Source organism: Barbus barbus, assembly GCF_936440315.1.
Source record: "Barbus barbus genome assembly, chromosome: 48".
NCBI lineage: Eukaryota > Metazoa > Chordata > Actinopteri > Cypriniformes > Cyprinidae > Barbus > Barbus barbus.
In genome coordinates this window covers 18,509,085-18,524,494 of record NC_136726.1, presented here as the reverse complement: position 1 = coordinate 18,524,494, position 15,410 = coordinate 18,509,085, and the positions used below count along the sequence as shown (strand labels likewise).

Here is a 15,410-nt window from a genome sequence, read left to right as displayed (position 1 = left end):
ATCTCGCATTCACCATAATAATAATCAATGAATATTCAAAGATATACAAGTGTATAACTTGCTGTTGTAGAAGCACACAGTCAATGTGCTCAAAGATTCGCAGACCTTTCCAAAAATGGCGGATGGCTTACATATAGAAACAGTCGATAATGAAGCATCTAGGTATATCTATCTATGGAGCATACTAAACTTCAGCCGCAAAACTGGCTTACTAGCACATTATTAGGAAAGGCAATTTGCAAAGATTCATAAAAAACCCTTATACTCACTTCTTCCGTAGATAAAGCTGCATCACGAATGATTCGGGCAAACATAGACGCATTTATGTAGATCAAGGATCGGCGCATTCACTTCAAAGCGAAAGTAACGTTAATCCTCTGCCTTCAATGGCTCAGATGTCGGGAGTAAATGACGACTGCTATATTCATAATTACATCCTACAACTAAACACTTCAATCGCTTAATCGGAGACATCTTGTCTTCCACTGCACCGGAGCTGATACAATGGCGGACAGCTCACTCAGGGCGGGTCTAAGGTAAGACTATAGTGCCAATCAACTCTCGTGGGAGCAGTATGTACAGAACTACAGAACTGACAGGGCTCTCAGAACAGCCTGATTTGAGAAAGGGTATTTTATAATAGGGATTTTTTAAAAACCACTAGGTGGATTTTTATCATTTTAGGATGAATGTTTACACGCACTTCCAACACACATTTATGTTCAAACAACTTGAAAAGTGAATTTTGCATCCGATGACCCCTTTAAGGCCAAGCTCAAGTCAATCCTCAAGGCTTATAGGGTGAAAACCCAAGTCAAGATTTTCAAAGTCAAATCGAGCTAAATCCATTATGTTGAAGTACAGCTCTAGAAATCACAAGAAAATAAGATATTCTAAAAGAAATAGGCTAACGAGTGCAAAGAGCACACAAGAGACTCAAGTCTGAAGTGAAGCAACACTGAGAGGACATATTTCTCCCTGTAAGCCTGCTGACATTTTGGAGTCTCAAGTCAAACGTTAACAAGTCTAAAACAGGCCAAATTCTCCATCTCTGGAAACTATACAAACTGGGGAAGAGGTTCCTCAACTACCACTTTTATAGGTCACTTTTTAGTGCTGTAGGTCTGCAGAGAGATCAAACCCTAGCAAAGACACAAAGCAGAGTTGCAAGAGAAAGCGGAGAGGTGTCTATTAGGTGTCTGTTAGGTGGTACATAGAAGCAGCAGGGCTACAATACATCAACTTTAGCAACTAAGACAGGCAGGTACAGACCTCTCTTCCTGGTGCCTTGATGCAGTGGAGTGTTCAAGTAAGTGACAGCACTCTTTTTCCTCTGAGATATATGAGAGAAATCGGTATGTTAGAGCCAAGTTGGAAGTACAATCTAAGCTCTCAAAATCAGACCAGATGGAGGAGGGAACTACAGAACATTTGTTTGTACCTCAGGTTCAAACACTGCTCCACTGTACACTGGGTTGGCTGTTGTTCTCCTCTTGCGTTCTTGTCTTCTACTCTGAATCTCTGGAGAGAAATGACATCCCATGCACATCTGGTTAAAAAAAAAAATCCTGTCCTTGTAACTTTAATTTAATGGAAATCCACAGTGCAGAATTGACACCAGTGGGACTTACCTTCAAGATGGTCGTGTGTAACCAACCCAAGAGACACCATAAAGGCAAGTTTCTGAAGGAAGAAAAATGTATTAGTTTATTATTTAGGCTTCAGGCAAAATTTGTCAAGACATGATAGTTTTGTTAACTCTGTGAAGGTACCAGTACCTGTGGGCTCTCCTCTCGTTTGACCTTAGCTGGAGGAGGAGGAAGATTAGGAGAGGATGAGGGTATTGTACTCGTGACCACCTGTTCTGGTCCTCCCTGTGGTTTCACAGTCTGACGCAGAGAACAAGAAACAAGATAAGCAACCCAGTCAAGCCATTTGATTTTTAGTGCAAGAAAAAGTTAAACCTATCTTGTCAGACAAAAAAAAAATTGCATGTCTGGAGCAAAGAATCAAGCTAATACAAACGGGTACACTCACCTTCAAGTCTGAGTTAAGGTTGCTGATCTGAAATGTCTGGGCAGGACTGATGACAATGCCTGTAACTTGCGTGGTGCCACTCGTGACTGCAGTCATGGTCTTGTCAATGGTGGCACACTGTTGTCCGTTCACAATGTGCACCTGGTGAATGGGCCCAGTAGAGGCAGGCAAAGATGACGTCAGCTTGGTGGTGAGCATCAGGGGCCGCTGGATTAGAGGAGCCGCCACCATGGGAGGAGGAGCTGGAGCGATGGGCACATTGATGGGCATGGGGGGTTTTGGTCGAACCTGTGCAATGGTGGAACGGGGATGGGTGAGAAAGCAGACAAAGGCTTGCCAAACCAATCAATCATGAAAGCCACTCTGGTTCCATGCCCCTAACATCCATGCTGTTTTGTGTTAAGAGGCAACCTCAGTCATAAGTAATGCCAACACTGAGCTCTGGTTCACCCCTAAGTAACTAGTTTAAAAGTGGATGAAAATGTGTGCAGAGCTCAATTTAGGAACACCAAAACAAATCAGGAGTAGGACTAGGCAACTCTGACCTACAATGTCCACCAGTTTAGCTCCAACCCTGATCAAACTCACCTGCTTATAACTTTCTAGTTATCCTAAAGACCTTGATTAGTTGTTCAGGTGTTTGATTGTGGTTGGACCAAAGCTCTGCAGGACAGTGGACTTTCAGGGCCAGAGTTGCCTACATAAGAAAGTAAGGGTGCGTTCACACTTGTAGTTCAGTTCTATTGGTTCGTTTGGTCCGGACCAAAAAAGAAAGAAAGAAAAGTATACATTTGGTCCTGGTCCACTTGCCGTTCACACTGGCATTTTTGACAGCAAACCTAAAGATACCGAACCTAAAGGCATAGTGATACGTTCACAACCTGATTGGTCATTGAATGACATATTTAGTGATGGAACTTGCTGAACACCCCAAACAATAGGCATGTTCGACTTAAAACGAACATAGTCGAACAAGAAACAAGATAAGTCGAATAGAACTAATGCCGTCTGCTGGAGTAAGTGTGCTCATTGTTGCGTGCACATGTGATTTTATTTTTACGACCTGCAAACTCACAAAGAGCTTATAAAAGGCATTTTACCTACTCGTTGCTCCACGTTTGCCCTCTGCTCATGTTGTTTTGGATAAACCGTTCGTTCCTCGTGATCAAATCATGTCGCATAGCATTGCATCTTGTCATTACATCCTGTTTTTGGTTTGTTTAGAAGTATTTGGTCCGTGTTGCTTTCATATTATTTCATTCGAACCGTACCAGAGTTCATTTGGAAGAGGACCAAGACCCATCTTTTTAGCTGTCTTGGTCCACTTGTTTGCTGCGCACCAGGGTTCGGATGGTAGCGTTCACACTCAAATGAACCGCACTAACAGAGCAATCGCACCAGAGTTCGTTTTAATCGAACCAAACATGACAAGTGTGAACACACACCTAAGTCAAACAAGTTTAGAACGATATAAGGGTAAGTAAATGTCGGGTTCAAGTGGATTCATCTGAGCTCGCTTTAGCATTACATAGCTTTTTGAGGTAAAAGGTGATATATACTGTCAGTTTTTAAGGGGGTAGGGGGTTAATGACAGGGTCAGCCAAAGCAATATCAAAGAACAAAAGCAGAAATAAAAGCTGCAACTGAAGCAACAGCATTACATCAGTTACAAAGGAACAAACAGCAACACGCTGTCTTACTCTGAAACACCGTGTCTACACCAGACATAAGTAACGACCATACAGAAGTATGTTCAATTTTTATACCAATGGACTTCTGGGGAGTTATTCACCCAAATGTTGAAACAACTGTTATTGAAGGAGTCATGCACCTCAAGTTGTTAAGTGGTGGCACTTATGGGTCACTTCCAGTATAGACACGGTGCTTAAGGGAGCTTACACACTAGATAAAGCTGTGATGGAGCATTTGACAGAGAGGAATGCTTTAAGAGAGTATAGACAGAAGCAGGCCAGTTTAAAATAGAGCAGTACTACAGTGGACTGAATTTTCATTGGTCAACAGATGCCTAGGTCAGAGTGCAAAGCAACAGTTCTAGGTTGCATGACTGAGCATCACTTTCACAAACCTTTGGGTTTTTTTAAATTTTTTTATAACAACAAAATATCCCCAACTGTTATCAATAGACTTGTAACATTTCTAACAGAGCGTAAAATCTAGTGTGTAAGCACCCTAAAGCAAAAAGAGGAAAAAAATGTGAGCAGACAGTATCACAGCAACAGCCAGTGCTGGGAAGGAGAAGGTGAGTGACAGTTTTACTACGAGGAAAAAAGCAGAATTTGGGTCTCTAGGTGTGGAACAGTGATCTCTTGAAGTTTGGGTGACTGTTCGAGCAATTTTAGTTCCCATGTTAAAAACTCTTTCAAGGTGATAAGTTAAAAATATCTTGAATCAGAATGTCTCTCTAAACAAAGGCTTTACAGACACAAGGCCTCTGAAACTAGGTTGTGTGTCCCTCTGGTGGCGTCAGTGTGGAACTGCACATACATAAGGGGAGGGGGCAGGTCTAACAGAGACGCACCTGTGGCTGAAAGGTGGGTCGAGGCGTCAATCTAGGAGGAGGGACAAACTGGGGAACTTTGATAGGCTGGGCAGAGGTGGTGGTGGCCTGCACCTGTGACAAAACCAGCCATTTATTGGGCACTCAGCAGGTGAAATGGAGAAATTCACAACATTGAGGAAATGATCCTCTATCTGGTTACATCACAGAATGTAATGTCACCATACACCCCAGCCAAGCACATCATTGTCAGAAAGGAACTCATTTCAAATCTTCATACTAACTGGAGACATAAACATCCTGTTCTTAACACATCAAAGCCAAGTGGGTCTGACTATGACTAGTCTACAGCAAGCTATGCAAAAACACAGACTGGCATTTCTACTTCAATTTAACATTGTTATATTTAAGCTACATGGAGACACTATGTGAAGAGGAAGAATCTTTAGCAGCGATTCACACTCACGACAATAACATTCTTGGACACAATCCGTGTGCCGGCATCTGTGTCCTGATTGGGTAGCTTGCTGGCCACCTGAAGGTTGATTGGTGTGCTCTGGGAGTCAGAATTGGCGCCGGGTCTCGGGGGGTTGCTGATGGCAGTGACCATGGCAACTGTGGGGCGTTGTGTTGCCATGGAAGCAGGCATGGTGGAGGTGGCAGCTTTCAGCACAAGAGGTAGAGTCTTTGCAGTTATGACCGGCGTCACGGTGAGAGTCTTCTAGTCGAGGAGGTGGGAGGTAAGTTGATTGAGGGAAGTAGTGAATGAGGACGAGGAGAAACAAAAGATGTTAAAGTGCTATTGACTTGATTTTTCTGCTGTTATTGTGTACGAATTATCAGTGCATATAAGAAAAAAAATGGTCTGTCCTTGCCTTTCATCAAAATTGAATAACTTGAAATTACTTTTTTCCATTGATGTTACCAAGAGAGCAAGTGCTGTTAGATAATGTTAACCAATCACAAATAAGCTATTGAGAGATTGTTTAAACAGTCACATTGCAAGTTTAGCTCCATTCTTGTATGTAATACCCAAATGTCATCAATTAATATTAATAATCGATCAATGGCGATTAAATTTATCGTTTATACATGTAATTTATATATTCGATTTATTTTATATACATTACATATATTTCTTAAATATTTACATGTATGTGTGTATATTTATAAGTAAATATACACAGAACACACACATTATGTAAACACAAATGCTTATTTTGGATAGGATTAATGGATTTGACAGCACTGCATAGTATTAATAAAACATAATCCCACCATATAACTTTTTCCAGTTGAATAGTTTAACAAATTACAAATGCACTAGATTACAGAAATAATTGTCAAAATAATGATAAATGAATATATATAAATAATGAATATAAGATGAATTTAGTCCCAATTCATAATTTGTTTCTGTTGAATATTCAGTTTCTCTGAGAAATGTGCCACATCACAAAAACAGTTTGCAAATGCCAAATGTGGATTTTATTTATATTAATAGTTTAGTAGTTTATAAATTCTATGGAAAATAGTAAATTCTTTTGTATTTTAAATAGCAACACGTTCACTCTAGTTGGTCTTCCCTTATCACAGAAAATCAGAGAGGCTGAGATTGTACATTATTGGCCATATAACAGCAATAACACTCTTATAAGAGTCTAAGGTCACTCTGCCCTTATTTTTCATAAGCGCAAAGCTTATTTCAGGGACAAAGATTTGTGTGCTTGCAATTACAGAGTGTGCCTTTAGAACAGAGCACCGCGGATGAGTCAGGGCAATTGTTTTCAATAAACCTTTTGGGTAAACTAGCTAATCGGCTAATTTTTTGCTGCGGTACAGGAATCGAATTCACGTCTCACCAGTGTTAAGTAAGTATTAAGCTGCAAATCACCTCCGAGTATAGAGCTGTTCTATGTTCCATTTTGTCTAGAAACTGTGTGGTGTTCGGGGTGTGAAGCGGTACCTGTGGCGCCCCCTGGTTGTATGGAGGCCCTGTGGGTGGCTGTGAAGGGGGGCAGGCGGGCATCAGCAGCACGGTTTTACCGTCTGCGGTTGCTGGGAGCATATGTGGCTTCAAGTCGGGCTCCTGTTTCACCAGCAACTCCTTCCTCAACTGCTCCACCACTTTTTTCTGAGAGAGGGAGAGAAATTACCAGGAAATCATACATCCATTCACAGTCACATTCTGAGGAAATGGTGATTACAGAAAAACAAATTGTTCTGAAACACACATACGCATTTTTTCCAAGAAATAAAAATGAAAAGACCACTGCCCCATCTCGTCTTTTCGATATTCTGTTTATATCTGGCCACAGTGGTTTCTAATAATAGATTATTAGTCACCAAATTCCCTGGTTTTCTTTGTTCTGGGTGTGAAGCTAAGCCATGGCTTTTATTCAGTCAGTCTTAAAAGACCCTTCAGGTGCGAGACCATCTTAACAACACTGGAAATGCTTTTATAAAGGCCCACTGAGCGCTACACACACACGCATACACGCAGAGAAAAACGTGATTGAAATTCATCTCACACACTCTGCTGCCTCAGAGTCCTCTGGAGCCAAAGCGCACCTCTGAGAGTGCAAACACACACACACACACATATTCCTCAAGAAAGCCCTTGCGCTAAGCACAACATCAAATGAAAGTCTCTTCCTCAAAATGAATTTTGACAAAACTATTTTTCTCTTCAAGCGGATGATCAATCACATTGTAGCGGTTTTAGACTCACAAGCAGAAAGTTTACATACGCAACAGACCACCGTGCCAGCTGCGGGCCTCACATCGAGGCTAAAATCACATAAATACAAATTCATGATGCAGAAAGAGTTATATAGAATTCATATGAATGGAACAGAGATGTAAAAAAGGCAGACAAGCAGTATTCACAGCCGACAGAATTGAAAAAGTGTCCGAGTAAGAATCAAACTTACAACCTGAGAAAATATGTAGATTTTACCAATATAAAAAAAAATCCCTATTGTAATACACATGTTATTTTTAATGGATATTACAAATATAATGAATATTATCATTGAAATAGTATTATAGTTTTTTTATTAATATTTTGAATTTTTTATTTGTATTTTTTTTTTCCGCTTTCATTTAAGTTGTAGTTATTTTAAATAATTGTATTTTGTGTTTTTGTGCTGAAATAAAAGGTTTTTATATGTAATTTCAGTTAACATTTATTTCAAGTAATGAAAATGTTTTTATGCTGTTAATTTTAGTTTCGGTTAACTATAAAACAGTGTAATACAGTGACTTCAAAACAGTATATATACTCAATACAATTCACTGTACTGTTTCATCATCTTGTGCACTAATCCTTGTCTGGATTGACTAAGGCTACACACACACACACAATATTTGCCCTCCATATTTGAATAGAATAAAAAAAAAAAAAAAAATCAAATCATGTGTACTCATACTGATCTATTCTCTCTCTCTCAGGATAAAAAGCTAAAAGCTAAGCCAGTGATCTGCGAGTCAGTAAACTGGGACAATTCTTTGATGAAACTAACTGGAGAATTTCAAGAGGAGGAAGAGAGATAGAAAGTGAAACATTGGCCCAAAACAGCTGTGCTAAAAATCCAGACTTTTCAAGAAGCGACTGAATAAGTGCAATCTCAAACTCTGACAATCTGGAGTGTTTCCACCTCTCAGCAGGAGACGAGACAAGCCCCAACACACACATCAAACGCATGCGCTACACACAGCGGGCTGCATGTATTACTCGTCTGCCACAGACCCAGGCCTGTCCTGCTGGCTGCTCTTTTCTCAACAGCAAAACAATTAAATACATATCAGTCTTTGCTTATTTCCACTGTCATTTTGTCATTAAAAACTAAAATTCCCACAAGATCCAATGGCCACTTCAGGAAATCAATAAGACCCATTTGAAGCAAACAAATCAAAAATCGCTTCAGTAAACACAAACTGACCTGGACACACAAATGTGCTGAAACATACTGGTGTTTTTGTAGTGTTGCTTGAAATGAAACTCTAACAGGCTTATTATCATTTATACCATTTAAAACATCCTGGAATGAAAATAAATAAAAAAATTCAATAAAATAAAACATAAGTAAAAGATTAAATACTTTCAGTGAATCTGAACAGCAAAAGCACTAAAATTACTAACTGGAAAAAAATAAACACTAAAACTGAAGTAAAACTGAAAAAAGAATAAATGAAACCTGAATAGTAATATATAAAAATAATAATAATAATAAAAAAGACAAAAAGCAATAGATAGATTCTGTGATGTTGAATATATACGTGTATATATATATATACACGTGTGTATATATATATATATATATATATATATATATATATATATATATATATATATATATATATATATATAAAAAACACATATATACACACACAATTCAACATCAAAATCAAAAAAAGAAATTATATTTTACTAAACAAAACTGCATTTCCCATCAACCTCTTTGTCAGCATAAAATACATATATCATAAATTGTACATTAAGAGAATATCGTTTGTACTTCATTCTGAAGCAAATAGTAAATAAGCCTAATGAAGTCATGCAGTGTCTTTTTTTTAAACCCCAATATCACAATCAACCTTTGCTCATTGACACATTTGTAGGCAAACAAGCATTTAACTCAGGTGTTTCACTATTTAAAAACATTTGTTTCAGCACCTGAAGTAGTGAATGACGTCACAACGACTGTGAAAGTTCTTACCTGTTTCTCACTCAGAGCCGTGATTTTCGCTTGGAGCTCGTGAAGTTGTTTCTTCAGATCTGCGTTCTATGAAAAAAGAGCAAAGATAAGTGTAAGAATCACTTCTTTTTGAAACTATGAGCTTGTGTCATATCTGAACAAATACCTGGAATCATATACATTCTGAATTGCTCAACCTTTGTTTAATCAAATATTTATACACACCACCATGCTGCCTTATTAGTATATAAATATAATACTCAGCCATCAGTAATGTTAAAAGTTCTCAAACAAAGCAAAGGATTATTTCTGAAGAGCAATGTCATAAAGAATATTTACCTGTGGATCCTGCTTCATTTGGGCGACAAGTTTCTATGGCAACAGAAGAGAAGACAAGAATTTGCAGTCAAAACTTATGCCAACAGTTTTGGAGGGAGTTACAGACGTTGTGCGCCATCTACAGGCCTCATGCGGAACTACAGTCTATTGCACCTGCTTCACTTTCAAACAAAAGCAGACAGAGCAGCAGGCAGCCTGCCAATGGCTTTCTGTAAGAGTAACTGTCCTCCGGTTAACAACGGTTTGTGGAGACACCATTTAATGTGTTCATTTTGAACAAACATTTTGCATTTGCAAAGAACAAGTGTAAATTAAATGAAACTTATCAATTTCAGTTGATGAGTTGATCCACTTGGTATAACATCAGTCTTCGAGAGACAGATATATTAAGAAGTGAAAAAGATAAGGGAGAGTAAAATGAGTTCCTCTAATTATATTTCAGGACATCTGCTATTAACTGAAATTAGCATCTATAACATCAGGTAATAGAAATGTCTAATATTAGATAGATCAGCAGAGCTCTATGAGTCTATGAGATAGATAGATAGATAGATAGATAGATAGATAGATAGATAGATAGATAGATAGATAGATAGATAGATAGATAGATAGATAGGATAATTTAAAAAGCAGTCCCATTCACATTTTCATAAACGAGTCAGAAGATATAATGAAACTGTTTTTGAAGACTTGCTATTAGTTGAGCCATTATTGTAATATTAAAAATATAATAAATTAAGCATTTAATTATTCATGATTATTCACTAGTATGATTTTTCTTTAGCTCTTTTTCTTTTATACACTGGCAACTTTAAGTCGCTTTGGATAAAAGCATCTTGTTTAATGCAGGAATATAAATATTTTAAAAATAAATACATTTGTTTTAAAATTTAACTAATTTCACCTACATTTTGTAGAGATAAATTAATTTAAAAAAAAGTTTAAAATCTCTCAACTACAATAAGATGTATGCCTTATGAAAAATCCATAAAAGTAAGGCACAATATACTATACTGTGTTAATATGAAGGAATTTCTGTACAATTTTCTGTTTTCACAGGTATTGTAAAAAAAAAAAAAAAAGGTAATTTTCAGGCAGGACATTCTTTTTTTTTTTTTTTTTACAGGGTACATATAAGGCCATTTCCAAATATACAGTCACATGACAAAAACTATGAGACATTTTGCTCCACTTTAATAAAAAAAAAAGAAAAAAAAAAGCCCAAGAGCGATTTTATGTTTCTTCAAAGTTTCTGCAGTCCACCAGTGAACAGAGAGTTATGCGAGACCACAAAACAACCCGTTCAGCTGCCCGGGATGAGGCAGAAATCCCACTTCCACCTGCCTGTCAAATATTCCAAGCGATATGAAGACAAAACCAGACGGCAGCACAAAAAAAACCCTCCAGTATGTAAAAGAACACCTGCTTGTGATGATTCGTTAAAATTGAAGTAATGGCTTACGCTTCATCTGCCCAGTATGACCCCGATTCTCCTCATTTTCCTTTCTCTCCGTCCCTCCCTCCCTGTCTTTTTGTCTTTCTCTTACCCCACTCAGACAGCTCGACTAATTTTGTGCCTGCTGGGACACGCCACCTCTGACTGCGAGGGACAAGAGGAGAAACATATCTTCATTTTATCACTAAGCGCAACAGAGGACCTGGAGACCTGTTCCACTAGACTCCCAAATCATTTGAATCATCCGTAAAACAACGAAGGTGCTTTCCAGCATTGGATTGTGATTTTAGGTCTCATGTACTGAAAGTACAGTGACACTTTAGCACACTTTTCCCCACATGATTTAACTGATTAGAGGCCCATTTGCGAGATCTCTTACCTGATGGACTTGTATTTCCACTTTTAGGGCCTCCTGTAATGTTTGCAATTCCATCATTGATCCAGTTCGCCAGAAAGAGAGTCCCAGGAAACTTTCAGCCTGTCTAGAGAAATCAAACAAGAGAGCTTTTACAGACTTTTTTTCTATTTTATATATTCAACCTTTATTTTGCAAGATGCTCGGTGGCTGACTTAATCCAATACCACTAGGAGGGGGAACACGAGTCGGTATCTAATTCGGTTTGAGGGAAAAATGCACTTCTCTAAATCGAGGCATGATTCATGATGTCTCAGGTGGTAGTAAACAGACACGCTTTATTCAGCTCGTATTCCCAGAGCAGCACACTGCGAGAACCTCTTGGTTAAGTTCAAAAAAGTATTTTGGCCAAACGGGACTAAGAGAAGAAATAGAAACTCAATAGTGGGTCTTGTTGAAAAGCAATTTTCTGGGAAAACCAGGGTTGGCGGAGGATACAAACTTGTGACAATCGAGAAGATGGGCAGGACTGTTTGCCCGTCGGACGAATCGGAACAACCTCGATGCTTAGTGCAACAGTGAGCGAAACGGAGGCAGTGTTGCAGACATTCATTCACTCTCATTGATTTTGGTGTGCGGCCCTGTGCCAAGAGGACAATTATAACAGAGGCTATTAGAGGACTTACCAGCTGGCACTGAGACTGGTGTTCACGCGCGCTCTCCAACTCCCTGCACAAGATGAAACACACACAAACACACAGCCTATTAGATGGGGGAGAGACACTCCAATTCCCTCTCCCTCTCTTATACAGTCTGTGTAAAAAAGGGGCAACATTGCAAGCGCAGCATTCAGTGGGCTTCTAATTGCTCATCCCGTCTATGAACCCCACGACGAAAAAGTCCTGCATCCCTGTGCATCTTCACGGACCTAAAAATATCTTCTTCAAAACTCAAGCATCGGATTTGTCCTTTGTGCAGTCCTGCCAAATGGAGTTCTGAGATATTAAGCGAAGCCTGTACTCGCCAGCGATGACATCTGTCATGACCACACGGCAGACGGGTATCTCAGGACCTTCAGCCTACAATGCACAGGAAACGACACCCTCTCAAATCGACAAGTGTATGAGTCACTGCTGGTCTTAGATCAAATAAAGTCTGTAATAACAAACAACTAAATAATACGATCACTGGAACTTTAGGAAGAGAACCGTGTCAGCTTGGGTGCCCATAAAAATCGGGAGTGATTATGAAAACTGAAGTGGATTATGGATGTCTTTTAAAAGCATGCAGTCTATATTCATAATATAGTAAATCATAATTCTTGAATGTTAACTAGCGAAAAGACAAAAGCTGAGGTGGCTTAGCGGTAAAGCACCTCTGCTGCAAACTACCAAAAAAAAAAAATCTAATAAATCACAATCCAAAACCTTTACCAAATCTCTGTATTAATTTACGTAAACTTGAAATTTACATTATTACTTATAGTTAACCAAGTAGGAATAGTACCATGTAAGAATTAGTAAAATTATAATCATAATTGATGTTATAGTAATAATAACAATAACATCCATATTCAACTCATGAAACTTATTTTAGAGGCAAATTCCCCTGAAATAGTCGGAAAAAATGATCTCATTAGGTATTTTGTCATGGATGCCATAAAAGAGATTTATGTTGAATCATGATGCTGACCGGCTTTTAGAAAGCATTAGCTAACTTATCTTAAACCCTGCACATTAAATATAAAAAGAGGACAACATTAGCATTTGTATAATGAAAAATTAATATACTTTTGAGTTTAAAATTCAAATTAGGTTCTTATTTGCAATAGGACAGCTATACAGTGCAATAACACAGGACTTTTCTTGTCTTGTTGAAATGTTTTTTTGTAAAACTATACAGCCAGCCCAGATCAAAACTACATTCCAGAAAAAAACTTTCAGTTGTGGTTTGCCGAATATATAATGTACCTCGTATTTCAAAAGGTAAGCAATATGAATTACATAAAAGTGAGAATAAGTTGAAACAACATTACTGTAATCAATCAGGTACATTGTATAACAACATTATGCCATTTTCATATTCGTATTTAAACTAATACCTATAAAAGTAACAAGAAGCAAACATTGAAATGACTTTAATTCAACTATTAACAACTGATTCATCCGAGTACGGGGAACAAATATACTTTACTTAAGCAAACTGATATAAAACAGCTAAAAATAGACTAAATAAGTGTAATGTGAATTATTGTCCTTTATAAATAGTATCCAGGCCTAGATGAGGTAACAGAATATCACAACTACACCTGACAGGACACAAGTTATAGGATTAAAATAGTGTCCAGTGCCATGTTAGATAAGCCAGTACGTTTTGTTTTGCATAATTGCTTGATATTCATGAATGGCATCAACAACAAAACTCGTGGATATTCCAATGTAGTTGTATAAAGTATTATAAAGGCATTATATCCATTACGCACATTGGTACGTGGAATCATAAATACCCCAAAGATTTGATTGCCACAGTGCAAACATTAAAAGTGAAACTACCTGGATAAGGAAAACAAAGCATGTCAGATGAGGGCGTAAACACATTTTAAAGTTTCACAAACATGAAATATCAACAACGAGGTCAAAATATAAACAATGAAAGCAAAACAGAAACAGAAAAACAAAGTTAAACACTTTACTAAAGTTTGACAAACATCAACAGTTGAAAACTAAAATAAATTGATACTAAACCTGTTGAAAAAGCACCTACATTTCAAAAAAGACAACATGTTCCCATATAACCTCTCTCAAATAAACTCCAAATGCTTTAATATGCCATCTGCAAAACTACAATAGTGTGCAAAAACACTCTGACAGATAGTCAAGCTGCAGTCTGACCCCAAATTATCCTGAGCTCTACATGAAATCGGCCTTTAGTTCAGTACATCTGATCAGGGATGTGCAAAAGACAGGAAAAGTTAAGCAGCACTTTGATTAGGCCACTATTATAAACCTCAGGGAAACACGGAAGATGATGCCCAAAGTGTTTACCGACAGCATACTTTCACAAAGGTTCACAAAACAGGGGGAAATGCATGTTTGATCCACTTGTGAGTTTCTTTTTCACTCTAAAAGAATCTGCTTGTACTTGGTGCAAGCTAAAACACATCAGCTCCAATAACTCAGCCTCCTCCAACCAAAAAAAGAGAGCAACATTAGAAAACCACTTTCTAAACAAACAGCAAAATCGCAGTGCTTCGAAAAGCATCACTTTATCACCCACCCACAACAAGCCCAGGCACTAAAAGCGTTAAAAACTAACAAAATAGGAGTGAATCTTTTTTTACAAACCTGCTGCTGGATATAAGGAGCTTTCATATTGTGCTACGGCTAACTCTGCTAAAGCTAACAGGCCAACAGCACAAATTACAGTTAGATGGACTCGACTGAGCCGCAACCACTAATTCAAGCCATGTATGAGCAAAAGATCTTCATTCTACCCTCTTTTATCCCCCCGCTGCCATCGGATACATTGTTTCCACTGAGCTGGAAACAACCGTTGCGGCAACAATGTATCCAGCGAAGTTTAAAATGTTACAAAATAACAAAACGCGCGGAACGTTCGATTCACGCGCTGCACTTAGAAATACACCACTCAACTCCTAGAAATAAGCGGAAATTCTGCTCCAAAAACATCGGGATCCTGACTTCTCTACCTACCCGATCGCGACGGGGTTTGGATTTGGAAAAGCGACGAAGAGTCTCTGAACGATTAAAGTCCAAAAACGAGGCGCATAAAAGTTGCAATAATAAAAAAAAGATCCCAAGGTGCACTTACCCTCCTCTACTCACTTGAGCAGTAGTGCCTCTCTCTCTCCCCGCAAATTATTTAAATAAATATTTACAAACACTCCGAGATCTCGGTCCGATCCCTCACATAGCTGTAGTGGTGCTCTGGGCTGAATTTAGCTAGGTTACCGAGCTTATTTTTTGTTTGTTTAATTTTAATTTG

General features: G+C 38.3%; 1 protein-coding gene and 1 long non-coding RNA gene across 5 annotated transcripts in view; one reads left to right on the top strand and one right to left on the bottom strand.

Annotated features, from left to right (window-relative positions):
* Window positions 1–8,702, top strand: part of LOC306866429 — an 18,563-nt gene extending 9,861 nt beyond the window's left edge. The window contains exon 4 of the long non-coding RNA XR_013783942.1: window positions 8,009–8,702. This is a non-coding gene — a long non-coding RNA (uncharacterized lncRNA). The remainder of the gene's footprint in view (window positions 1–8,008) is intronic.
* The window catches only part of phf21ab (PHD finger protein 21Ab), a 19,631-nt gene extending 4,221 nt beyond the window's left edge, over window positions 1–15,410 (bottom strand). For 2 of the 4 annotated variants that reach the window (XM_079411639.1, XM_079411642.1), the window contains exons 1-13: window positions 15,237–15,410; window positions 12,092–12,134; window positions 11,430–11,532; window positions 9,595–9,627; window positions 9,277–9,342; window positions 6,522–6,689; window positions 5,022–5,276; window positions 4,577–4,669; window positions 2,038–2,325; window positions 1,779–1,889; window positions 1,632–1,683; window positions 1,442–1,521; window positions 1,273–1,333 (exon numbers count right to left, since the gene is read on the bottom strand). In XM_079411639.1, the coding sequence (XP_079267765.1) occupies window positions 1,273–1,333; window positions 1,442–1,521; window positions 1,632–1,683; window positions 1,779–1,889; window positions 2,038–2,325; window positions 4,577–4,669; window positions 5,022–5,276; window positions 6,522–6,689; window positions 9,277–9,342; window positions 9,595–9,627; window positions 11,430–11,486 (1,264 nt within the window). In that variant the 5' untranslated portion in view covers window positions 11,487–11,532; window positions 12,092–12,134; window positions 15,237–15,410. Of the gene's footprint in view, window positions 1–1,272; window positions 1,334–1,441; window positions 1,522–1,631; window positions 1,684–1,778; window positions 1,890–2,037; window positions 2,326–4,576; window positions 4,670–5,021; window positions 5,277–6,521; window positions 6,690–9,276; window positions 9,343–9,594; window positions 9,628–11,429; window positions 11,533–12,091; window positions 12,135–15,118; window positions 15,157–15,236 lie in introns of those variants that run through there. The other 2 variants (XM_079411641.1, XM_079411640.1) reach the window with 2 other exon arrangements.